The sequence below is a fragment of the Bombus affinis genome, chromosome 12, assembly GCF_024516045.1.
Source record: "Bombus affinis isolate iyBomAffi1 chromosome 12, iyBomAffi1.2, whole genome shotgun sequence".
Lineage (NCBI taxonomy): Eukaryota > Metazoa > Arthropoda > Insecta > Hymenoptera > Apidae > Bombus > Bombus affinis.
The window spans coordinates 7,059,222-7,085,166 of record NC_066355.1 but is presented as its reverse complement, the minus strand read 5'-3'; the positions used below and the strand labels follow the sequence as shown (position 1 = coordinate 7,085,166).

Here is a 25,945-nt window from a genome sequence, read left to right as displayed (position 1 = left end):
CAACTTTGTTTTTTTTTAATCGAATTATATATCCTTTAACACGTTAATCGATGCAGCTGGAAATTTTCTATGGAAACTTATAAACCTACTTATGTCGAACAACTATTCTTTTACTAAATACTTTAACCTTTAATTCGTAAAACTTACAGAATGAAAGACAAAAAAACCAAATACGATAGCAGTTCCTCGCGTCTTTCCTTGTTTATCATCAAGTTTTACAAACTAAAAGTTAAAATACCTACTAAACTAATCATTTGTTGACATAAGTAAGTTAATAATTTTCTCTTGAGAATCTACAACTTCATCGATACCAAGAAACCATTCGACTTCTATCTGAAACATTTTTCCAGATAATTAACAGTATCGAGAATATCTCAGTTTAAACACTTAGGTGACTCATTCTGTATATATACTTTATATCTCATTACAAAATTTTTTACGCAAAATCAGTTCCTTAATTCCTCTTACTGAGGTTGGTTTACTTTGTTGGCTTTTTTATTTTATTCTTCTTACTGGTCTTAATAAATAAAAAAATACATTCTCGAAGCCTCTTACTTCGTATCCATTAAACATCAAAATTACCAAAATTGCCAAAATTCCCTGGACTGTATCATAACGTGTTTTATGAAAAATTGAGGAATAAAGTATTCGAAGAAATTGAAGGGCGAAGCTTGAACAAAAATTGGAAAAGAAGTAAATGTCGTGGCTGGGATATAAGAGGATGATAATGAAAATGAATGGAAACACTCCTTCTTGTATTAATTACGGATGTATGGCGACACAAAGTGGCCGAAGAGGAAATTTACTTAATTAACTGCTTAACCAGCAAAGCTATCCTTCTCCTGTCAGCGGGACAGAGATCTTGAATGTGGGGGAACGAGGCCGCATCGCCGTCCGCGTCTGCGGTCTCACCTCTGCATTTCCAGCAGAATTCCTCGTCAGCTTTCACCTCTTCGCTCTCTGTCGAGATCGTTTGTCTGCTCGAAGATTAAACAGTCACAACGCTTCCCTTTATTAACGGTAGAAATGGACGCCACGTTGCTAGGATTCGATGCAAGGAACATCTCTGATACACGAATTTCCCTCGGCTTTAACACCGAATGAATGCAAATATTGCACACGGATGCGAAATCCAAACTACGTGCGCGACATAGAATTTAATTTTCATCGACAATTTCGAGCATGTCTCACGAGATAACTAATGTCGTTTATAACTTTGTCGCGTTAAAGACGTACAAATCTACTAAGTAGAAACGCAAGAGACAAAGAATTTTAGAACAGTATAGAATATTTCGACAATTTAATTAATATTAGGTTTGCGAAGCGAATTTTTCACCAAGCAAAAGTACTTTTATCGATTCTAAGGTCGACAGCGGAAGGAAAATTAATTTACGACGCAATCAATAGATCAGATATATCATATTTATAATAAAAACATTAGTTAACGAAGCTCTCGTCGCTAATAATATTTGTACTGATCCATATGCTAAATTCCAATTTACATAATCCGAGATTTTTCCGTAGCGTAACATTTCTGGGATTATGCGTTTTATTACTTAATTTGATAAATTTATAGCTATTTCCTCGATAACAGTATACGATACATAAAGGGATTTTGAGCTGTAATAAAAATTTCGAATGCAATATAATCTTTGAAATCTGTCGTAAATTTTTCCTCGAAAATCTTTTAATTTTTATAGAAAAAGAAATTAACACTTCAGAGTATTCGACGAAGAGAAATCACGTTTATCCCTTGTAGCTATACTTCGGGAATTTTCGATGAATGCAAAGTTCGTTCATTCATTGTGTTTCCGCTTTTAACTTCTTCGCGAGGACAGAATTCATTCATCCTGCTTTCACTACTAAACTTTTCCTGAAGAAACAATTCATTTATCGTAGTTCCTCTTGCAGATTCTATATTGCTCAAAAATTCAGAACTAGAACTGCCACGAATAAAGGACATGAGGTGTAATTTACCGTCGCATCGTGCAAACAATGGCCTGATTACGCTAATGTAATGAGTACGGTTGGATCGGTCTTTAACCTAGTTACGTATTAACGGAAGATTGAAATTAGCCCGATTCGGTTACGGACCTTTGTCGTCGCGATGCATATACTCGTTCTCCTGATACATGCGTAGAGTACGTTGATGAAGTCTGGCCAGTCTACACAGAGGAATTGGCAAAGTCGATCCGTTAAATTAGCCTGTCGTTCTTTAAATACGACGAAGCATCGGGAACGTGTAACGAGAAATAACGAAAGAAACAAAGAAACGAGAGGGAAAGTGAAATGGGCGTGTTGTACCTCTTGCTCCATCTAATATAAGAATTCATAAGTGTGCCATCGTCGTAGTCGTTTGAATACATCACTGTCGGACATTTCTCTCCGCTTGCAAGACGATTGTGCAATGGGAAAGTGATTACGACACAGAAAGTCAGAAGTCTCTACGACTTTCGAAGTCGATTCTTGTGCCGAGCGTACAGCGACGACAAATCCTGCGAGAAAACGATTCGTTTCTGTCCAGAGAGCAATCGATGCCCGTTGCTGCCCCCAATGCCCTGAAGTTGAATTTATATTGAGTTTTAAACGACACTTTGTGCAGGAACGACAGTAACGCGCGAGTATTTTCTCGATCGTCCTGTACTGTCCGAGATCAAATATCAAATTGTCGATGAAACGAGATGAAAGCACGAGATATCGGATGAAGTTGGATACGTGGGTCTTCCAATCAAATTAATGGATCGATCACCTTTTATTTCGTTTTCATTTCGTTCCATTTTACCTCGCTTTGTAAACGTTGGAAAGGAAAATAGAAAAACGACGAAGGTTAGGTAATAACGTCGACGATTACTTGTCAGAACTTTATTCATAAAATCGGTGCTCTCTAAACGTACAACTGTCGCAGTCTTTGTACTTGCAAATCATATTTTCACACGAATTCACAGAATAATTGTCTAACGCTATAGTTTCGACGTCATATATAGATGCATTCGAGGGACAAGATGTTGGACGAAAATTTACAGGAAATGACAGAAACGTTAGATATGGACGATCGCTACTTCTATCTCTCTCTTTCAGAAATTGAAGCTAAAGCTTAAGACATTGAGAACGCGGGAGAAAAATATGATAAGTCCATTCTTGATGGTCTCGTGCCGCTTATAGTTAGTGACTAAAAGGATCTCTGAAATATGAAATCTTAATACGAAGTCTTCAAAGGAAGGAAATAATTTGATAGATTCAAAGATTTTTAGCCTTTGGAGAACTTACGATGTCACGGCCGTTTGGTCGATTTAACCCATTATGAATCAACGTTGAATTCCATAAAATTCATTTTATGATCGCAAAAAGGAACTGCAAGCATTTGTTTCGTATTTCTAGATGCACTAAATAACAACGAAAAAGCTATCAAGGAAATCCTCAGAGTTCCCTTTCAAAGCCATAATATTAAAAAAGGAAATTCAATAAATAAATTGATCGACGGCGACAGGAAATATTGCTTCTTAATGGATCAATCCCAGAGCTAAATGAAGAGCTAGCCTCGACATCGAATTCCTAACAATGTACCGAATTTCAAAATTATTCTTCCGAGAAACGTGAGGAATCCGACCTAATATATCTTTCGAATGTGGTCTTCGCCTAAGAGTTATTGGACCATCGACACGAATAGTGTTTTTCAAATGAAAAGAATACACGCGGGCGTGATCATTGGTTGCCGGAAAATCGCGAAATTTTTCAGTCCTTGGAGCTTAACGAACATTCGCGAATGTTCGACTGCTCCGTCGTGGAATTTTGCTGGCTTTTCACTCCATCCTCGATACCGTTAGGACACGCGGTTAGACTAATGGTCGTCTCCTGTTCCTTGATGGGGCCACTGGTTTTGGTGTCGTTTCCAAAGATGGACATGTGCATGGTGTTTCGTTGACCGCGTCGAGAATCGTATCTTTTGGAGCTTATCAACGAGAAACTTTTACCTCGTCCCCGCGAGCTCAAGTCCGATGAACAATGACGTCGTCTGCGGATCCTTCTCGACACGCAACAGAACAGATACCTGCAACGAAATTTGTTACACTTTAACGACTTTAGTCTGTTAGTTGGCTACAATAATGTGAGCTCCTTAAAGTTAACAAGAAAAAGACGAAATACTCGTCTACTTCTGCTTGCTCGTTAAATCGTATTAATTCGTTCATGAGGGGTTTTTCGAGTAATAAATTTTGGACCATATTTAGAGATGAGAGTATGCAAATTATTGTTAAAAACTAAACCCCTATCTCTATCTTATTTTCCCTTCATTATTTAATTCTGAACATTTATTTAAAAAATAATAGAAATAATTATTATAATAATTATTATGATAATTATTATTATGTCTTTTAATTAATGATTTAATTTGATACTCTGAAAATTTCATAAAATATCAGTTTCATATAATTCCGTACAAATTATTAATAACGGAATTTCATATAATTTCATAAAAATTCGTGGAAACAAAATTTCACGTAATTTTGTGAGGAATTTCCATCTCTTATAATTTCAGATAAAATCCAATTTTCTATAGTTTCATAAAAAGTTAGTAAGTGCTGTTTCTTGTTTATTAATGTATCGTTAACTTTTGATCAAATTATTGGCACATCGAATTGGGAAAAATAGGTTTGATAAATATATATGATTGAGCGTTCAATCGAAAATTGGATAGGTTCGGAGCATCGCTATAAACGAGATAGTCCGATAGTATATCCGAAACCATATCTCAATCCGGCAATAAATATTCATGACAACGAGCGATTCGTTTTATAATTTTTCACGAGTTGAGCCGGGATTGATTTTTAAAGAGGAGCGTAAAATACGTAACGAATTAATTGTGGTTGCATATAGTGATTAACTGACGCGAAACGTCATTGATTATCCTGTTAATTGACCATTCTTGAAAATTTATGGAAATAGACTGGATCGGTTCGTAGTCATGCGCCAGGTGTCACATTTTTTTTTCCTGATTTCTTTTCCAATATTTTATACCGAAAGAAGCATAATTCCTTGCGAAACGAGGATAATATTACTCGAAATAATGGGAACTGATTTTTTGTACATTTTGATAAAGCACCGTTATGAAACTAAAAATGGATCGATCGTATATTTCTTAAATTGTAGAATAATATTTTTGCCAATGCAGAAAATACCTGTCGAAATATTTTCTAAACGTGCTGCTCACACAATACAATGCGATGGGATTAATGCAGCTATTGGTAAATGCCAGGCAGAAGCTAAGAATCCGGAAATAATGCCAAAATGTGTTGTAATCCTGTTGGGCGGTTGGGTGGATGTAAAACCATAGCATAAACACGTGTTGCGGGAAGAAGCATACTGCGAAAACGATCACGAACGCCATCACCATTTTCGCCACCTTTTTACGAGCTTTCACCTGCTTTAGCTGTAATCAAACGAGTATCAAAGTGATACAAAATATATTGCGCGTGTATGTCAAAAGTGACGGAACTCAAAAAAGTTTCACAGAAAGTACGAGAAATTATTTCGAAGTTTACGAGACGTTATTTATTAGACAAATAATTTTAGCAAGTAGAATATACTCTAAGAAAGAAATTTATTTCATTAAAATTATCCTATTAATATTATTCGATGGAATGTTATTTTTGTAATTTCTCGTAACGTTCTTTCAATATGGAAATTAATTGTTTCGAATTGTGATACTTCTGAAATTCGTGTACGATATTATTAAAGAATACGCCCCCTTCTTTTATATTCTTCCTCGTTGAATAAATTTTTTTCATAATCGAAAACGTTGCGTCTGGACTTTGCTAGAACTTTACTGGATCGAGTAAATATTTCTTGGCAACTTTAAACGAGTCCTCTGGTTACGTATTAAGCTCCAAGTTCGTGAAACGCGAAAATTCACGAGAGGAATCAATGAAGTTCGGCCTGTGTTCACAGCCCAGTTGATATTTATCGAGTTTAATAAGACTTCTAGCTGTTGTACTGAATGGCGTATGTAAATTAAAGCGTGTTGCTTATCTCTGAAATAATTCGAGAGGTGAATGTTTGAATATTTTTGTCCTCAGTTGAACATGAAAAATTTGAAAGAAGATAACTTCGATCACTATCACATCCCCGTGTTTGCTGGCTATTTGTCTTTTTTTTTTTTTTTTTTTTATAGCTTTCCTATTGCATTTTGGTTAAACGATTATAGAAATTTTTGTTTATTAGATGGTATATTTTAACGTTTTGTGTAAATCGAAGAGTTCATCTCGAAAGCTACCATTGCAAATTTTTGTCTCTTTGCAGTTTAATCATGAGCTCTTCGACTTTTCATTTCCAAACATAAAAGATAGTCATTTTTATCGCCTACCGTTAAAACTTTTTTTTCCACTCACCTGACACTGCATTTCGCCAGGAATATTCCTAGTACTGTGAATCAGATGTCTGGCCATAAGAATGTAGAAGAAAGCAATAATACCAAGCGGCACAGCGTAGTATATGAAGAACCGACAGATCAAAACCATTTTCGGGTAATTCGGTCCAAATTCTGCAGGGTACGGGTAGCAGGCCTTTAAATTGAACACCATATAACAAATATAAAAACCTTCCCTCGAATCGATCAGATGGGTGCAAATTATTTGGACAATACAGTGGAACAGCAGTTGTCTGATGCCAAGCAAGGGAAATTGGAAAGGAATAAATGAGGAAAAATCGTGTTAGACGTTTCGTCGATCGATCGTTGAAACACGAACGATAAAATTAATTATCTTATGGATGCTAGTCGAACTCACTTGAAAGGTCACGTTGGCGTTCACTTTGAAAACCCTGATGTAGGAGAAGGAACTCGGGATGGCGCATATAATGGCTAATACCCAAATCAAGGAAGCGACGATCACCGTGAAACGCGTTGCTCGTCTTCCCGTACCTTGAACAGTAAAAGTCGGAAACGACTGATTTCATCGATCACATCTGTATTCATATTCGCTCGAGTATTTCTTTTCATGGCGCACTGCAGATACCATAGAATATCTTTCTTTCCAAGAGCAAACGAAATTCGCGTATTTCACTTTATATAAATTCCTTTGGTATCCGTGGTGCGCACATAGATCCACCCACGGAATATTAAATTGCGGCGTAAAATGCGGAAAACGTTTTCAGTACGAGAGGATCTTGTAAAAAATATATGTGTTATCAAAATCGACTATGAAACTTTGTTTAACTTCGATTACCCTTATTTCTGTATTCCATTATTTTTATACGTTTGTACATTTATTATTTGAATTGAATTAAACGAAGGAGATGGCGAAAAATTGTTATTCCTACATGAAGTATTTTTAATCTTGACGTATTTTAATATTTTTTAGCTGTTCTTTCATGCTTTCGTACATAGAAATTGTACAATATTTTCCTTGGATATTTTGTATATGTATTTGTTCGTGTTTCGGTGACATTTACAAATGTCTTCTGATGAATATTATTATATCATAGTAGAATAGGTAGAATAGCCGCTTAAGCTTTCGAACGTTTTCCGTGCTCTTGCTTTTCATTGCGAAGATTTCTATTTCAGAATGACGGGAAAATGGGAAATCGAAGCTCGTACCCGAGGCGTGGAGCTTTCTCATCGGATCGACGATAGCGAAGAATCTGTCCGCGGATAGTGCCGTTAAAGTGAAGACGGAGACTCCGATGGAGATATCCTTGGCGCACTCGGAAATCTTGCAGAGCACGAGTCCAAAAGGCCAAGAATCCACGATATATACGGTGAAAGTGAATGGTACGCACGTAAGAATCACCTGCAGCGCAATATCGAATCATTGTCTCAGAAAAGAATCGTCAATGACGTTTTTATTCGAACAATAGTCTCCAAGCTAAATAAAATTTCGAATGACTAAGGAAAGAATTCATTGAGACTCTTCATTGTGCACCGATAAGTCTCTCTTTCTTTGAAATGTAAACAGAAAACATTTGAAGGAGAAAAGGAATCTCAGCTTAACGAGAACTGTCTATAATAACAAGGTTAGCTAACTTAGTTGAATCAATCAAACATTCTAAAATTGAATCTTGAATTTTGCATAGAATAATAGAGTAGACTCGTTGTCTATTATGATGTACTATTAATCTTTGTTATGTTAATGAAAGAATGAGAAAATATCATACGCTTTAGATCGAGTAAAAAAAAGATCAAAAACGAGAAATTAATTCAAATAATCCTATGGTAGAGTAATCTGAGTCAACGAGGAGATATTTATTATATGAGAATTAATCTAATAAGCGATAAAACAGTGTGATAATTACAACTGAGAACAATAACATCGAACATTTTCCTTTTGAATTTTTGATGGCTGAAAGCTATATGCTCGTAGAGAACTATGATCGTCGATCTGTCAATATACACGATATTTGCTACAAAGGAAGGTTTGAATAGTCTGTTTTCAAGCGTACATCGCTTAAATATTGTCTGTAATTAAATTTGCGAATTGCGCAAGTCAATAAGAAAAGTTTTACCCGTCACTGTATTCGAACATTTTTCTGACTCAAACATTATGAACATTTTCTTACTCTGAACGCACATATAGTTTGAGAAACAACGATCGCGCGAAGACAATTTAAGAGTTGAACCTTTTAGGAAACTATGTCTCGGGGAAGGGAAATATCCGAATGCACATCGAAGGGAGAAATCTCATCGTAAAGAAAAGGGACTGATCGTTTTTACGAGCAGAGAATTTTAGGGATGGTAAAACATCGATAATAAATCTAGAATAAGAATAAACACGTGCCAAGAGATCTCCGAGCGCCAACGAAAAGACATAAATGTTGGGAACGTTCCTCATGTTACTGTGGCGCAGTATGGTGAGCGCGAGCACACCATTTCCTGTAAGTCCGATCACAAGAATCAGCAGGAACACGATTGGCACGAAGTATGTTTCCGGCCGATCTTCATACGGCGTGTACTTTACTTCCGTGTTTATTTGCTTTTCGATGTTCGTGTAATGTGTGGTTGAAGCGACCCCAAAAGTGTCCTTGAGGACGTTCGAGATGGACGGTGTAGTCCATGAGGTCGAAGATAAGAGCAAAAACGGGGAAACCGTAGTCCAAGCCATGAACACGTTCGATTTCGTTCTTCCTTTGGACAAAGACAGTGTGGTCCCGTATGTTGCGGAAACGAATCGTCGTGGTTCACATCTTAATCGTGGTCTTCACTGGCCAACAGCCGCAAACGCTTCAGCTCAGCTTCCTTTCTCAAATCTTTGTGCCCTGGAAATTGTAAAAGAAGTTCGCGTTAGTGAAAGTTTCTCTGCAAATAGAGCGGAACACGGAGGTAAATGGGGAAATGATCCCCGTGGGCATGGAAACGTCTGGTTCCAAGGAAATTGCACGCTGGAAATACGTGTTTTTCGGAATGGCTGAGAGCTAAAGTGCCTCTTCTAAGGAAATGCTATGGGAGCAGGATAAGGAAGATGAATTTTACGTATATGTTAAGGAAATGTTATCTGCATTTATTTGTATTGCATTCGACATTCCATTGATACGAGAGAATAATGCTGCCTTTCACAATAGTTTATTGATTTATTCTATTTGTTAACGGGGATGAACTCAATGATACTCAAATACGTGGTAGTAAAGCAGCCGTTGCAATATTTGCAAAGGGAAACAAATCTCAATTTAGATTACGTATTCGTTGATCCTGTCCATCAAAACATGAATTTGCATAAAGATCCGCGGTCTAAGGCAATTTGAAGTTCGCTCGCTGTTTATATGGAGATAATGCCTCATCCGAAAGTACGCGAATCTCTCGGATAGTCATGGATGGAGAATTTTGAAAGAGACGCATCTCTGCGAATCAGTTACGGTAGAACACCGTTCAGTTCAATAAAATTCAATCAGAATAGCTCGGAACCAAGACATGTTCGAATATTTGCATATTTCAGAACATGGAACATGTGGAAAGTCGAGTAACCGAGAATAGGCAAAATTTAATTAGAATTATCGAAACTTGAATTATTGCACTTACGGAGTTTTATAACAATTATGGATTTTTATCTATTTTCAAGCTGAGCTAACGGTATATGTATAAGAGGATAACAAAGAGATGACGACATTCTTGCGCGCACTTTAACAAGCAACTTGAAACGACTTGGATACTATGGACCAACAGCGATCTAATGAGATTTTCGCTGCTTATACCTTCATGTACGCTATATAAAACCGCCATCAATAAAAATTCACGATTCACGGAAAGAAAGAGAATATAAAGGAGTGCATTTCTGCCGTGTGAAAAACGTTAACGGCGGTGCTGGGTGACCTCGTTAACCGAACACGTGGATTTTCGTGGTAATACCTTTTTCTATCGTGCCTGCATAATTCCACCGTAATGAGTGGCTTTGATGCTTATAATTCCACCGGTATCGCTTCCGATAGCAGAGTTTCCAGCTAACGATACTTCTCTTCGCTTTGACCAAATGTTTCATTCCATCATAATCCTTAACAAAGTCAATGTGGAAATTTCATCAGAGAAGAGAACCTTGAAATTTCTTAATTCCGTAGAAAACAGTATCAATTGTGCGTTACTAAATTCCTACGCGAATAGGTACAGTATCGTAGAAAATATGAGTAGGAGGAGCTTGAGTGAAACTTTGGTTGTTAATGGCATCGATAGTAGATGTGTCGCTATGTTTCCTTTGAGTTTAGTGTTGCAAAAGCACCAAGATTATAGGAATTTAGAGAGGATTATCCGGACAAAGACGACTATTTAGAGACAGCCTTAACGTAGAGGAAGGAAATAATAATGACCCGAAAAATAATTATCATTAAATTAAATTAAAAATAAAGCAAACAAATTACATCTGTACTTCAAAACTATCTATTTATATCTTAAAAAGGTCTAGTATTTACCGCGTAACCGATAGTTAGATTAAAAAGAAAATTCATAATAATCACTACTCTTGTTGTTGTTACACGAGACAATCTCACCTTAAGATATTTAACCAATTTCATGGCAATAAAAATAATGGTTGGAACGAAAATGTCCTAAAGGATGTAACACAATTGAAGGATATTCAAAGGAAATGTGCGAGCATTTTATGCGGTTAATTTAATCAAGTAGGCGCCGACATAAATCCAGGCGAGCGCATTCTCGCGAATGTCGTGGAAAAAGGAATACACTCGAGTATTTCAGGCACTATAGGCAAGGGTCTTTTGTGAGCTGCATAATAGTAAAAGCATACTTGATTATTGGCGTCCCTCGATCCACGAAAGACAATGCAAACTCGTGTTTACACACGAACATGTACACAATTCTTTGGCAAAGGAATTTAAGCAAATTTATGCCTGTAAAGGATAGTTCACGCGAATTTACGATTCATCGCCTCTCGAGCGCAATTGATATCGTTCCAAGGTAGCCATTGTTGACTCGTTACATTCTCGAAATTTCTCTCCCGATTTTATCGCCTTAGCAATGTGTACGTTGGCAATAATGTACCTTTTTCCAAAAAAACATGTCGTTGGGGGCCAATTAATCTGACGTCATTCAGCTTTGAGACAATTTACGATAAGTGTAGTAGGTGAAATACAATTCAGTAGGGTCGTAAAGCGTTAAGCAAGGTCACTAATTGATCTAACTACAATTAAGGCCGTACGTAAGAGTCTGCCCCAGATTTTAAAAATTTATATCATCGCCAGTGGTTCAACGACGTGTCATAATTTAGAAATATAGAAATATAGAAATTACTCGAAAATATTATTCTGTTTTTAAATAAATAAACTTTTTGGAAATAGAATTTTGGGAACAGAAGTAGAACTGCAGAAGTAGAAGCAGGATTTCATTCACTTGGACTCTATTTGTTGGAAGGAAGTTTTATTTAATATCCGACTAACTGAACTTTTGTCGATTGAATTCACTTATCTACTATTTTACCCACTCGAGATATTCAGAACGGATGAACACAAGGTGTAATGAAACTGTTCAAACTTTGAATCATCCCTTAAACTCGAAGTGTCTCGTTTAATTCGACAGAGAGCCGGTAAACCGATCTCCGGCCACTTTAATCATCCAACAATTTCACGCTGGGATTCGCTCGAACGCCGCTATCTTTCCCGGTTGACGCGAAATCTCATTCGAAGATGGAAGAACCTTCAACCGTGTGGAACAGCAGTCAAACAGTGTATCAACGGAATGCTAAATCAAAGCTTTCGAAAGTGACTCTTATCGGTATAGTCACAATTTACGATAATGTGTTACGCACAGACAATATAAAAATTTGTCTCGAATGAAATTCGTTCTTCATTAGAAAACAATTTAATAGATAGACTCACGAAAATTCCCACCTGTTTTTCGTCAACTGTTTTTCAAAATACACCTAACATTCTTGTATGTTTCTAGTATTTTTCCAATTCATCGTGATATCATTCTTTGCGAATTCATATTGCTCGCATTCTAAAAAAACACTTACCAAAATCCTTACATCTGCAAGGAAACGTGCAATCGAAACGTGTAAATCTCAGCTCTGGCTCATTTTATGATCGCTCTATATTTTTATTCGTGGTGTACGTATACGCGTGAACCTTGAAGCGAGATACAGTTTGGCCAAACGAATTTGACGAGACGCGTCTGGAAAAGGAAAAATAATTTAATAAAAGCCGGTTGACTATAAACCCTTTTATAACACGGTTTCAATCACAAGCTGGCCAGATTGGATATCACGTTACAATGGTATTTATTCCCGATGATGACCCGTTACGACGACCGGATCCATACGCGACAAGACAGAGCTAGCACCTCGTAAATCGAAGCCCAAGACATTTAGGATCATTAAATGAGGCTAAGTGCGATAGCGGCCGTGATAGGATTAAACAGGATATATACAGTGGCCTGGCTATCTAAAGCTTGTGTATAACGCGTGTCCACATTTTTCATGAATTAATACATAATAAAGCGGAGAGACCACTTAGCGTCTCGTAATTTTGGCAAAAGTACATCGTAAACACTGACGAAATATGATTGCATAAAGAACAGAACCTGCTAATTTCGAAAAAAGTTTCGTGTACGTTTTGAGTGGAATTTCAAAACTTTAAGAATGTAATATAGTAGAAAACAACAATAACGAGGACAAAGAATATTTTTTCCAAGCCACTTTTACGTGGAAAAATAAATTACGATCGTTATTCGATGGTTAAGTATTCGACAATCTGGCGAGCTGTAAGTATTCGCATTAAAAATAACGAGATGAAACTCCAGGAATATGAAGGTACGGGAATGCGTGAAGAAAACGTTCGTTTAATCAATTTACTAGCGTCCATGGCAGCTGTTACTAAAAGCCTGTTGTTCAATCTAGCAACGTGAATGGAAATTACAATTTAAAACGGGTAAAATACTTCTGGACAATCTCTTCCTTTCTCTTTTTCTTTCTTTCTCTTTCTCTCTATCTTTCAACTCACGGCTGCAGTTAATAAAATTCTGCATAGATACAGTTTCTCTGGTTGATGTGATTCACGCTTGGAAATATCGATTTCGTTCGTTCGAGAATATAGCAGTCTTTTTCGTGCGTAAATTGAACTAGGAAGTTTCGTGGAACGTGCTACGTACGTTGGTGGAATATCATTGGCGTCATTAAGCTTCGACTATCGATTTTCAAGTCGGTTGGCGTTGCGACGTCATTCCCCGGGGCATAAAAATTTCGCTTTATCGATTAATACAATCGCGCCTATTTGTTTTAGAAGAGGAACTAATAGAGAATTTTTATTTTTCGAGCTTTTTCTACATTGCAATTTAACTTTGTTACGGTTTAAATTTTGGATAATTGAATTTTATTTTAGCTTCAACCGAGAAAAAAGAACTTTCAACTATATGGAAAAATTATTATAGTATATTGAAACGGGGGCGCGCTTATTGATAATAATTCCTCTCTCACTTTCGATAAATTTTCTAATAATAGAGAAATATAGTTTGGGCGAAGAGCCCTCAAAATAACAGAGCAGAATTCATTTTTGTCGAATGATGGAATATTCGAATCCTTACACACAGAAGAACGGAAAAGTTGTGGATTTAGAATTATCACGATCGTCATGAAGCACACGAGTTAACTTTCAATTAAATAAGCAAAGATAGAACTCGATTGGGAAAATAATTTACATCGTTGGTATTAATTCGTCGAATTGATATTTTCAATCTTCCCGGTATCACCTGTACGCAAGTTAATTTCCATGGAAATCTTCACAGCACCACATTTCCTGGATATTTTGATAATTAATTGCTCGTGTATCATTTAAAAAGGCACGTGTAGAATGCGTTGCACGGTACCACGCATGTTACCTAACAAGTTTTAATAAAACCCGGTGAAAATCGATTAATTACTGCGGCGGAAAATTCTGAAAACGTTGCATTGCACCGCTCTACTTCGTTTCGTGGTTCTCCATACAGGCACAAATGAAATAATCAAACTACGATTCTTTCCAATACCAGCGAAACGATGCACGTGCGTCCCGCCGATGTAACAATACATTGTTATTTCGCAGAGGTTTTGTTATTACGTGGTTCTTTTATACCAGATACAATACCCGTGAGTTGTAAAATTATTTCAAAGACGCGAGTTATGAAAATTGAATTGGATTACACGTGGTTGGTATGGATGAGAGCAGATTGCGAGAAAAAACTCGGATTTCCTATCAAGAACCGCACAAGATTAGCAACGTTTTAACGACTTCCGATGATCGATTTCGATTTCGTAGAAGAAGAATCGTGAAATCGCATGGGGGCTACTAATTGGGGCGTTGGCAAAATAATCATGCATCGGACACATGGTCGAATCGAAGCAACGTTATTCGTTTCATTTGCACTTGCTAAATTTGTAAATAATTGCTAGTTGCGGACAACCGGTCAAATCGATTAGTAAAATCCTTGATTCCTTTCTTCCTGTTAAAATAGTTAAAAATAGTACTGTTTTAAATATTATATTAAGTGTAAACGCGCGAAGTAAACGGTCAGTAACCATGGAGATTGGAAACATGAATAGAGATGAAACAGAAAAGAAATAGTCTTATTTTTCCAGCGACTGTATAATTCCAAATCATCAGAGAAGATTACACTTTTCAATCAATATTCGATTAAAAGAGACTTCATTTTGAAGACTTATTCACAATCGAGTTTATTGCTCGCCGCATTATTGTTCTTGTCGAGTAGAATAAAAGTAAATAAGATGCGGAAGAACGCGATGCGGAAGCAATTTTCTTCCATACAGAATAATTTAGCAACCTAATGCTATTAGCCAATTGACAAGCTGCAAATTGTACATGTATTTTTTACAATTTCACAGTTTTACGCGATATAAGATAATTGCATAACATGCAATTTCCAAAATTTACATTTAAAATTATAATTTATTATTATCGATCACTTGTAAAGTATCATTAGTTCAATCGTGCAAGGTGGACAGTTCCTATTACCCAAACTAATAAAAAGAAATAGAGAGGATTAGCTGGTGAACCTTTTTCATTGGAACTGCTCGATTATCCGAAATCCCATGGTCCCTACTCGGACAAGTGAGATTCCACTGTATTACCTATCTTTATAGTCGGACGATATGCGTGTGCAACAAAATTTCCTATCTGTGGTCGACAGGATATATGAAGATAAGAGCAGCATGGGAGAACCGAGATTATTTTACAGACTCGGTTTCTATGAAATTGCAGTATAAGAAAGAAAAGGAGAAGGTAATCCAGTCTTCGAGTATTTACAGTCTTCGAGTGTCCACTCTCCCTTGGGTACAAAGAATCCTCTGTTTCATTGCTAAACGGCACTGTCAGCGCTTTTGTCTTCCGTCTGACTAATATCGGTTTCTACTACTAATCTCGTCCAGCTTCGCCGATATCCATTGTACTGGAACCTATCCTTTGAACTAGTCCCCTGAATTCTGATCTCTTGTTATTCATCGTATTAGGATAATTGTAATAAATGGGTAAAATGATTACAGTGTGTATCAAATTTAACAAATTGAATTCTTCCGTCATCATCTGAGAGAACTGTGATCGTGCAAGTTTTTCCGGAGCTTAATAATTCTGTCGAATGAATGGTGCTTCTTTGACCGGACTGATTATAATTACGGTGGCACAGCTGGTTTTAATATTCTATATTTTAATTCGCTTATTTGGAGCTTGATTGAAGAAAAACTCCGGAAATTCTCGGATTTCGAATACAATTGTTTCAATTTGTCATCAGGTAACCTATTTATATCTCTCGGATACGTAATTCAAAATTGTAATATAAAATAATTTTTATTCAAACGACTGTAGCTTCTTTTTTTAATCGCGAGTAAAGAAAAACGAGACTGGCCTGTAAAACTATTTCTCTATGATTTTATGGCACAAAATCGTTGACACAGACGTTTTATATGTACCTTAAAAGATCATATATTTAAGGATAAAAATGTTGAGTAATTCGTGACAACACAACGTCCGAATATTTTGAATATTATAATGAAAAAAGAGAGGTTTACGGGAAATTGAGAAAGATGTTGGTCCTTTTAAACTGAAAAATATCACGATATTTGGCCGTCAAGCGTCAACGCCATTCATCGCACGCAAGTGCAATTTTTTCAATCCATCAATCCTTTCTCGATTGACGCGTTCACTGTAAAGGTAGATGATAAAATGGAGTTCCGAGGACGTTAAACAAATTTAATCCCAGTAAGACGATGATATCTTCTCGAAAGAATCACAAAAGACACGGAGATACCATGCCGTTAAAAAAAACAATTTGGTTTGAGGAAATATGTCGATAGGCTTAAAGTTGAACTAACCTAAGCTTCTTAACCCCTCTTACGAGCTTGACTGTGCTACACCATAACGAGTAGAAGGATTAGTTAGGTTTGCTCGACTTTTTCTTTGTATTCGTCGGACAACGAACTAGTATGTAATATGTAATATATATAGAAACATCTTGGCAGTATGTTTTTCGAGAAATCGAATAAGCCGCCCCAATAATTCTGTCTGGTTATCCCTCAGCAAATATCATTTCTATCGTTGATAAATTAATTTTAAACGTCTCATTTTCTCAACCAGTTTATCAAAATTTGATGGACATCATTGACATTGTAGAATCTTTAAGCGAAAATGGAAAGCTCGAAACATAATGAAACGTGTGGGGGAATGGCATATTGAATTAAATTTCTTATTACAGTGGTATTTACGTACCTTTAACAATGGACGAGGGAAACGCGAGCGAAATGAGTTTACGGTTTAGCATCGTGACGGGGGTAAATTAAAAACGCCATCTCTACATCCGAGGAAGTTACATTACAACAAAAGTTACAAGCAAATTCTACGCTTTCTGGCTTAATTAATACATTCTAGATTGTACAAAGAGCTAACTAGAAAGTCACGTGAATACGGAACACTGGTTTTTCGTTTAATTAAAGCGTCTCGAAAAGCTCGTTCGAAGAATCGAGTTAAGTGTTAAGAACTCGGATTAAATAGTTAATGACACAGTTTAATCAATTGTTATTTACTTTGTGAACACGAACGTTTTGATAACAAGCGACTTGTTAGTTGATATTTAACGAATCTAGAAATGCATTTTAATTTGTAGTACATCTGTCACATCTTGGCAGTGTCTTAAACATTCTTTCCAAACGAGATTTCTTTGAATTCGAAAAATCGTTACTTTCACTAAAATTCTACCGTTATATTAAAGCGTTTCCTTTTGATCATCAAGTAGCGTAAAAGTTAGAAAATCACCAAAAAAGCATTTATCATATTTTTCCTATGTAACATTTAACAAACTTCGTTCGGAATATATATGTAATATCGTGGACAAAAGGCCTAAGATATCGGCCGAACCGTAAACAAAGTCGCGAAAGCCGCGGCATCGTCGGGTACATCAATGCGGTCCTTTCAAGTGGATAGTTTCGCGGAAAGGGGCTGCGTGACCCTGGTCACGGGCGTTTCGGGACACGTGTCCGATAGGACGAGAAAAGACAAAGAAACGCTAAAGGCAGTGTTAGTTGAGAAGCCGGAGAGAACGAATGCAAAAAGCGTGCAGTGTGAGTGAGAAGCGAGAGCGAGCGAGTGTAGAAGCCGGAGAGTGTGAATCGGGAAGTCGAAAGCCGCGTATGAAAATAAGACGTACGACAGCATTGTAATCATTTCGTTGCTTCGAATAATAATCCATCATTACCCAACATAAAGACCCATTTAGATATTACATATATGTATCGTTATATAGTCCACAACTATTGTTTACTAAATTATTAACCGTAAAAATAAATTTCTCGCGATTACTGAAAGAACAGTTTTAGATAAGAAACTGAATCATCAGCGATGTTTGCGTAATTAGTGTGACGGTAAGGTTGACTTTCGTCTTTCTTGAGGGTGGCCCCCATAAAAATATCGAACTGAAGCCTCCGGTAGTCTTAAAGCTATTTTCACCAGGCTATGAGTAAACATCGAGCGGGAGGATCGTAAAGTTGAGAAAGTGGCTGCTCTTGACCGTCGGCGGCGTTGATCCACCCTCTATAACTGCCAATAGAGGGTTGCGCATTGCCACCAGTGTACATTCTGTTGTTTAGACTGCGATATTATTCCAGAAAACATTTATGTGGTTAGTACGCCACAAAATTTAGATATTCGGCGCAGTACCGAGATTGCATGTCAATATGACGTTTCAATATCTCCATTAAGTAATTAAATGAAGCCTGCCGGCGAAATATAAATTAACATCTTTAATAGGCAATATACGCTATTGTACGGAACCATTTGAATTGCCATGTGCACTTGCGGTAATGGTATACCAATTTTTCCAAAATGTATAAATTAATGGCAAATCAATGACTAGAGACGGTGATTAGTGTGTTCTCGTGAAATTGGAAGATTATAAACGCAAATAATCTGTTAACGAGGATCGCGTATAGAATTAGATGAAACTCGTATTAAAGGAATCAGGATGAAAAAATATATAATACAAAGAAATGAACCAAAGTTGAAATTAATCAATATTCTTTAAAAAATGCGTCGTTGTAAATTTACGAAATTTGTCTACGAAGAATTATGAATTGATCGCTTGGCTCTTCTGATAGTTCTGACGTTATAGAAATAAAAAATAATCTTCTTCTCGGATAAAGTACACTGTCACGTTGACGTACTTCCGGATTTTGGATAATTCTGCTGGAAACAGCGTTAATAATCTTCGCGTGAGTTTAGAAGTACCTCCTTTATCTGACTCGTAGTTTACGAGCGGTCTGAAGATAAAGAACTTTTTAAAGTATGTTTTATTGAATTAACCGCTTGAAAACCATGCTGATGAACTCCGTAAATTGAAAAGCAGAGAAAAATAACGATATTACGTACATTTTTTAAACTTGAACTATGTAATTGTCTATACCAGCAGCTTTGATAAATAAACTTAAGGATATCAGTCAGTTGACTAATTGTAAAATTGCAAATTATTGCGCGAGAAAGCTGAGATAATAAAATTGAAATGCTTTACTTTACTGAAATCATAGCAAATCTTTTGATCGTAATTTTTATGGACGAATTGCATCCTAATTGACTGAACGTTTGAACATTTTTAAGCTTTTATTATTTTAAGGTATATTAAAATACATTAGATGGAGATGATCGGACAAAAGGTATTTTACACGATTCGATCAAATAGTTGCATTAGTATTCATCGTCAATATCCGCCAGTAAAAGCGACACGAAATCATAGTGAATCCTTTAGTAAGACGTGTCCCAAGATCCGTCGCGTTCCTTTGCTCTTTCAAAGTTTATTTCCTGGTGGATCTCCGTCGTGTTCGTTTGAGAAACGTGCCTCAGCTTTCGATAAAATAAAGGCGGGGAACCGTGCGGATAGTTCCTTAGGAAATTGAAGAGAGTACCGACTGTTCCTGGCAATCTCTAAACATTCCCTTGACTACTCCTAATCCGTTTCCTACTTCCAAAGAAGAATAAAAACTTCGAACAAAACGAACTGTTGTTTGAGAAAGAAAGAGTATAATACTCCAATTACCCACCTATAAAACCCTACTTTGGGCTACTGAAACAAAGAGGATGAATAAAAAGAACAAAGCAGCGTAAGGAAAACAAAGCACGTATTGTTTCGAACTGACAAATAAAATCCAACGCTGCGCGCCGGTGTGATGAATTGGTGTTCTTGAAGCTTAAATACCGAACAGTTTGGAATTTATTTGATAGGTACATTCGTGTCATTTGCCAACGTATCTACATTTCATCTATTGTAGAGGATACCAAACTTCGAGCGTCCAATATTTGTTCCCACCGCGGAACACCGTATTCTGCATATTTCAATCGTGTTACGGTAGCGAGTTAGAGAGAACCAGAGAACTCCTGGCCTCTTCAAGATGTTCGATACACCGATACAACGGAACGAGATATTCAATTATAGGAAGAACACTTGGTGCACGATTGTAGAACAAGATTGAAGCGTGGTGGCCGATTATTTTCGTGAAAACAACCTACCGTTTGCTCCAAGTGTTCGTTCCAAGTATTCGTTCCAACTGTTCCTTCTGAACGTTCCTTCCCCTCATTCGTGCGAAACGTTTGTCCCAAAGTGTTGGTTCGAAAGGTTCGTCCTACACCCGACAGATCCATTTTTCGTCGTTGATATCATGCCGTCTCATCGTTCTAGGTGACGGGGAGAGAGAGAGAGAGAAAGAGAAAAAAGGCAACGGGATAAAATAACGTTCCCAAAGGATGGAAACATGGGATAACCAAGCCTCGCCTGGTAGCTTTTATTCGAATGGCAACCTTTCTAGACGTTTTTTACACTCGCCCGGTCGTTTTGATTGCGTATTCTTCGTCGGTCGGTTGGTATTTGCTATTCGACGAAGAGGAGGGAAATAGTCGAGTGGTGAACCAAGGAATTTTAATATCACGTTCAACGCTCGGATTTCCGACGTTTTCGTATTAAAACGACCGGAACAGATTGCAATCACGCCGACGGCTACTCGGCAATTAGGGAGAAAACAGGCCAGAGACGACTGTTTAAAGTTGGATAATCGAGAAACGAAATATATGGGAAGAAAGTTGGTTATTCGGCCAAAGGAAAATTAATGTACAATGGATGGAAGGAAACGAAAGAACGTAACGATATATTCCTGAAAAGGTTGACAACAGCAGGTGTTATGGCGGAGCTTCGTGGAACGACGTTCATGTTTCTGAAGTGGAATAATAAACGCGATTTTTCCAATTGGATCCTTCCATATTTTGGACGCTTTATGGATTTTCGATGAATAATTCGTTGACAAGGCGAGGTATGTTTATAAATCATTTTTGGAAATTCGTGACGATGACACGGGCCAACAAGAAGGGGAAAAGTGTATCTGGTTGTGAAAGATCGCCTCGTTCACCCGTTGTTGAAAGCGTGAAACACTGCGAGCCAACGATGAATTACTACGAAGTGTTTTGCAGTGTGTAGTTTCTGTTCGTTAAACTGTTCGATCATGCGGAAATATCCATCGGCTTCGAATTCGATGCAAATTTAATCGTTGAAATATTTTCTGTAGGATACAAAGGTGATTTGACGTTTTATCGAAAATCGAAGAGGCTGCAACGAATATTGCCCGTGCCTTTCTTCTCTCAGGAAAACAATGGATTGTTCGAGCGTTTCTAATTTCTCTTCGATACATTCCACATTTTTTTAAACAGAGTATTCATTAGAATACCTAATTCTTATAAATATATTTGGAATTAAATCGTAGAAAAATGATGTTTAATTAAACGATGAAGTTATTACAAAAGACTTTGTAACATTAGTAACAGTTGTTTGACTATAAGTCAAGATATAGATCATTCTGTATAATCTCGATTGCACTATATCGTGGGTTTAGCTTCTAACTCATAAAATGCATTATAATCTAAAAAATGAAACGATAGAGTGTCCAGAAATGAAAAATTTTCTTCAAAAGCACGATTCTTCTTTGTGTTGATTAATAATAGAATTAAAAAAAAAAATTGGCAAGCATTTTGTTTGCCATGTACCTTACAATTCCAACGAATATGATAAGAATAACGTTTTTAATCTTTTTGGACATCTCATCTTGCCAAATGTTGTTTCATAAGGTTTGTATCACTTCGAACCAGTCAGTGATTATGTTAGTTGATAAATCTTTTCCGCGACCATTTGCTGGGAACGTTGCACAACACAAAGACGTGAATGCAAACGTCAAAGCCAAACAAACGGGTCGCGCCTTGCAGAAGTTTCGTGTCTGAACAAACACGACAATCTCCTGCGGGAATGTGCAGGTTCGCGTAATACGTCTATTAATCGTTCAGTTAAGTCATCTTCATTCATTCGTTAGAAACAACTGTCGCAATTTGGAAACGTAGTACTCGAAATGTTTCCTCTTAAGAGTAGAACAAACGATGCAACAATCATATTATAACTTGTATATGATTTTTCTTTGCATTCGACTGCGGTGGCATTTAAACAAATTTAAAGCAAAGCGTAATTGCAAGAGGCTGACTTCAAAAGAGAAAGTTTGACGTTAGTATGATACACCAAGCTTATTACACCTGTACGGTTCTTTTTCAAATGCGATAACGATGAAAATTTGTAAACTTTGTAATAACATTCGATGCACGATAGTAATAAAATTAGTTTCATAGGAGAAAAGTTTAATGCTACAGTTGTGCATCAACCTTATTGCGCCATATACGATCCCTTTTTGCAATCCAATAAAATTTTCCAAAAATTTGATACAAAGCGTAGTAGTAATAAAATCAGCCTTAAAAAATGGGTACCATAACGCAATAAAATTCAATATGACAAAAATGACAAAACAACAGGTTCCAGATTTTTTATTTTTACAATTATTAAAATTGCATATTTCTCAGTGATAGAGAGATGACTAACCGCTTTGTAATGCTTTCGAAATTCTAATCGCTTCGGCAAACTTCCATCAGATCGGCGCTTCAACTATTCGACATCATAAATTCAGCCTTCGTCTGCAGCTATCGTCGATAGCTGCATACCTGCAATCCTATTATCGAACTTCTCATCAAAAAATCATTAGTATCGCTTATCCAACGAACCAACGATTGGAAACAAAATGGTCGAAAGATCAAAGTCGTGGGAGAAGCAACTTAATTCGAAGTTGACAGTCGTAATAGCTAGTTATCGAATCCGAGAGTTCAAATAGGCTTTAATCGAGCGATTTCCTCCCACGTATCGAGCTGATGATCCGGAAGAACATAAAGCCAACTATTGGATACCAGTTTCCACCAAAATCAATTCTGTCGAAGCATCTAGATAGCTGTAACCGATGAACTTTGCCTTTCATATTGTTCCACTCTTAATACCAATCGAGAGTCTCATATTACTATTGATTTGATGAACCGTGTAACCATGTCTCGTGACGTGTACAAAGATTTTGATTCAGACAAAGGTTTGTAACAGCTAGATTTAATTAAGAAACAAATAATTTGAAAAGTAATCAGCATACAATTGTATTATATCAGAAAATCTTGTGATGAAAGTTTTGTCGAAGCGAAGAATATTGTTATTGACCTAAATTAGTAACTTTGCAGCACTTTGAATAACTAAAATAATCGAGAGTTTCGTAGTAATGAATTAGTATGTTAAAAATAAACCAGAGAACAGAGGATTAATTGTTTTAGTAATGAGTTCTAACAATGAACAAACAACAGTTGAGAATATTTAATCTGCAAAACAGTGCCAAAGTAGTCGAAGTTCGAAGCGTCCAACTTTAAAGTTGTATCTTTAAAGTCGTTACTTTATATCGTCATTTATATCGTTGAAATTTCCAGAAAAGTAACAGCGACGAATTTACAAAACGATGAGTAATTAACTTTTCAAATTGTGAATTTTCTTTCAACCATCCAATTATTGAATTTCTAATGTTGTAATCTTCAATTAGAATGTTGCATCCAAATTCTTCGCGATAAAATAACCTACTAATTCCTTTAATTCTTGTACGCAGCACAATGTAATTAGATGAAACTTACACCCTTAGTCTATGTTAATTGGTGTCGTCCTTTGAAGATACGATCTTTGAATATACGATCGTCGTCGTTCCTGACATCGTTAATCTCATTCGACAGCGTCCCTTTAACATTTCTCGGGAACAACCAAAGAACACGAATGATTACATCACCGATCAGACATGAAATGAAAAATATGCTTCTAATTAACGTTGTTCATAACAAATAATATTTTTTCTCCTCATATTTTTAATCGTCGTACGAATCGCTACAGCCGATGAAACTCAATTTCTCCTCGCTGCTCGATGATTTTTATCGCTACTCAGAATGAAAAATCTATGTAATATGAATCGAACAGTCCGCGCTATAATTTATTCTACGATATAATTTATCCTACGATTTAGCATTCTGTTCTACGAAGACTCATGGAGTTTAATAAATCTTATTTTAAAGGAGAGAAGCAACTGTAAATCGGAAAAGGACGATGGAATGGTTTTCCACGTCTCGTCATTTCGTTCTAGAAAGATTCGTGGATAAAAAGAAATTAATAAATCCCATTCTAAAGAAGGGACGAAGGCATACATCGAAAGAGAACGGTGAAGTGCTTTTTTTATCATGCATCCCGAACTTTATTCGAGTTTCAAATACATACTACAGCGAAGTTCGCTCGGTAGGATTACAATGGATCGTATAAGCTTCGAAAAAGACGACCAAGTTGACGTTTTCTGATTGATAAATCAGCTCTTTTTTTCTTTTTCGCGGCGAAAGCGTTTCGACGGAGAATTATGGTGATCCAAGATACGCTTTGTTGTGAAAATCTTTAGATCTCGCCTACTCTCCGTGAAAACCTCTTTTAAATATAAATGAGACTCAGCTTTATTCCAACAGGGTTCCTTCGAAAATTGGAAGAAGATTGATCAAAAACCATATTTCCACAAAAGTCTTTCGACTCTGACGAAACTACAACATCACTCGTGTAACATTAATCTATCAAATTCAGGTTTAATGGTAATGTTTAAAGGGGAAGAAAGAAATCCACGTTTAAATTAGTTGCTAGACTGTCGATCGATTTGCATTTCCATCGTAATTCGAAGTACATCGCGGCAACCTCATCGAGGGAACGTTTCGATATCTTCGTCAAATCCGGTAGCAAGCTGGAGCTTAAGCTGACGCGAAATATTTATAACTTTTCGATCACGTGCGAAAAACTACTCGACTATATCTCTATTTTATCCAACGAATTCCCTTTGTTCGGATCGAATTACGTATATTTACGCATCTCTCCTATGCTGTCACTTCCATGACAATGTTTATTAACCTCGACCCATAGAATTATTTTCCCCCCACGTTGTGTTGTGTCACCATATTCCATGTTCCGTAATTCGAATTTCAGAAAAAACACGTTCATTTCTTTTTATAAAAGCAATCTTTACAACAGCGCCAGTTTGCATTGTTAAATACAAATATTTCCATATATGTACAATCGCATGGCGAAATTTGATTTACGAAATTAATATCGAAATAAATTGATATCGAAATAATTTTAGCGACAAGCGTATTAATTGTTTATGTACAGGGTGTCCTAAAATTCAATAACCAAACGTTTCTAGCGCATTATGTTGTAATACGATATGTTTACAATCAAGGAAAAAATATTTATTTGACATTAAAAGTTGTAATAAAAGTCACGGAATGGACTTGCGATCACTGTGCTATAAAATGAGAATAGATTTATAATCACTAGTCAGACTATTAGACTATTTGTTTGGTGTAGATACTCCATCTCAAAATGTTCACCGTTCGATACCAACCTAATAACGATAAAAGATTAAATTTATTTCCTCGTAAAACTCATTTTAATCGTGCTTCATTTCAATGTATCAATCAACTCTCTGTATTAATTCAAAACACGTGTATCAATATTTGTTCGATGTACCTTTCTTTTTAATATAAAAGTGCATATTAAAGGTCAAAGTATTTTCCACTTCGTGTTTCGTATTTTTATTAT

The 25,945-nt window shown here is 36.5% G+C and overlaps 1 protein-coding gene across 8 annotated transcripts in view; it reads right to left on the bottom strand.

The window, feature by feature from the left end:
• Positions 1–2,847: 2,847 nt before the first annotated feature.
• Positions 2,848–25,945, bottom strand: part of LOC126922566 (neuropeptide CCHamide-1 receptor-like) — a 189,286-nt gene continuing 166,188 nt past the window's right edge. For 6 of the 8 annotated variants that reach the window (XM_050735287.1, XM_050735283.1, XM_050735286.1 and 3 more), the window contains 6 exons: positions 8,766–9,243; positions 7,589–7,781; positions 6,780–6,913; positions 6,384–6,557; positions 5,175–5,425; positions 2,848–4,048 (listed from right to left, as the gene is read on the bottom strand). In XM_050735287.1, the coding sequence (XP_050591244.1) occupies positions 3,733–4,048; positions 5,175–5,425; positions 6,384–6,557; positions 6,780–6,913; positions 7,589–7,781; positions 8,766–9,089 (1,392 nt within the window). In that variant the 5' untranslated portion in view covers positions 9,090–9,243 and the 3' untranslated portion in view covers positions 2,848–3,732. Of the gene's footprint in view, positions 4,049–5,174; positions 5,426–6,383; positions 6,558–6,779; positions 6,914–7,588; positions 7,782–8,765; positions 9,244–12,437; positions 12,596–25,945 lie in introns of all 8 variants that reach the window. The other 2 variants (XM_050735284.1, XM_050735280.1) reach the window with 1 other exon arrangement.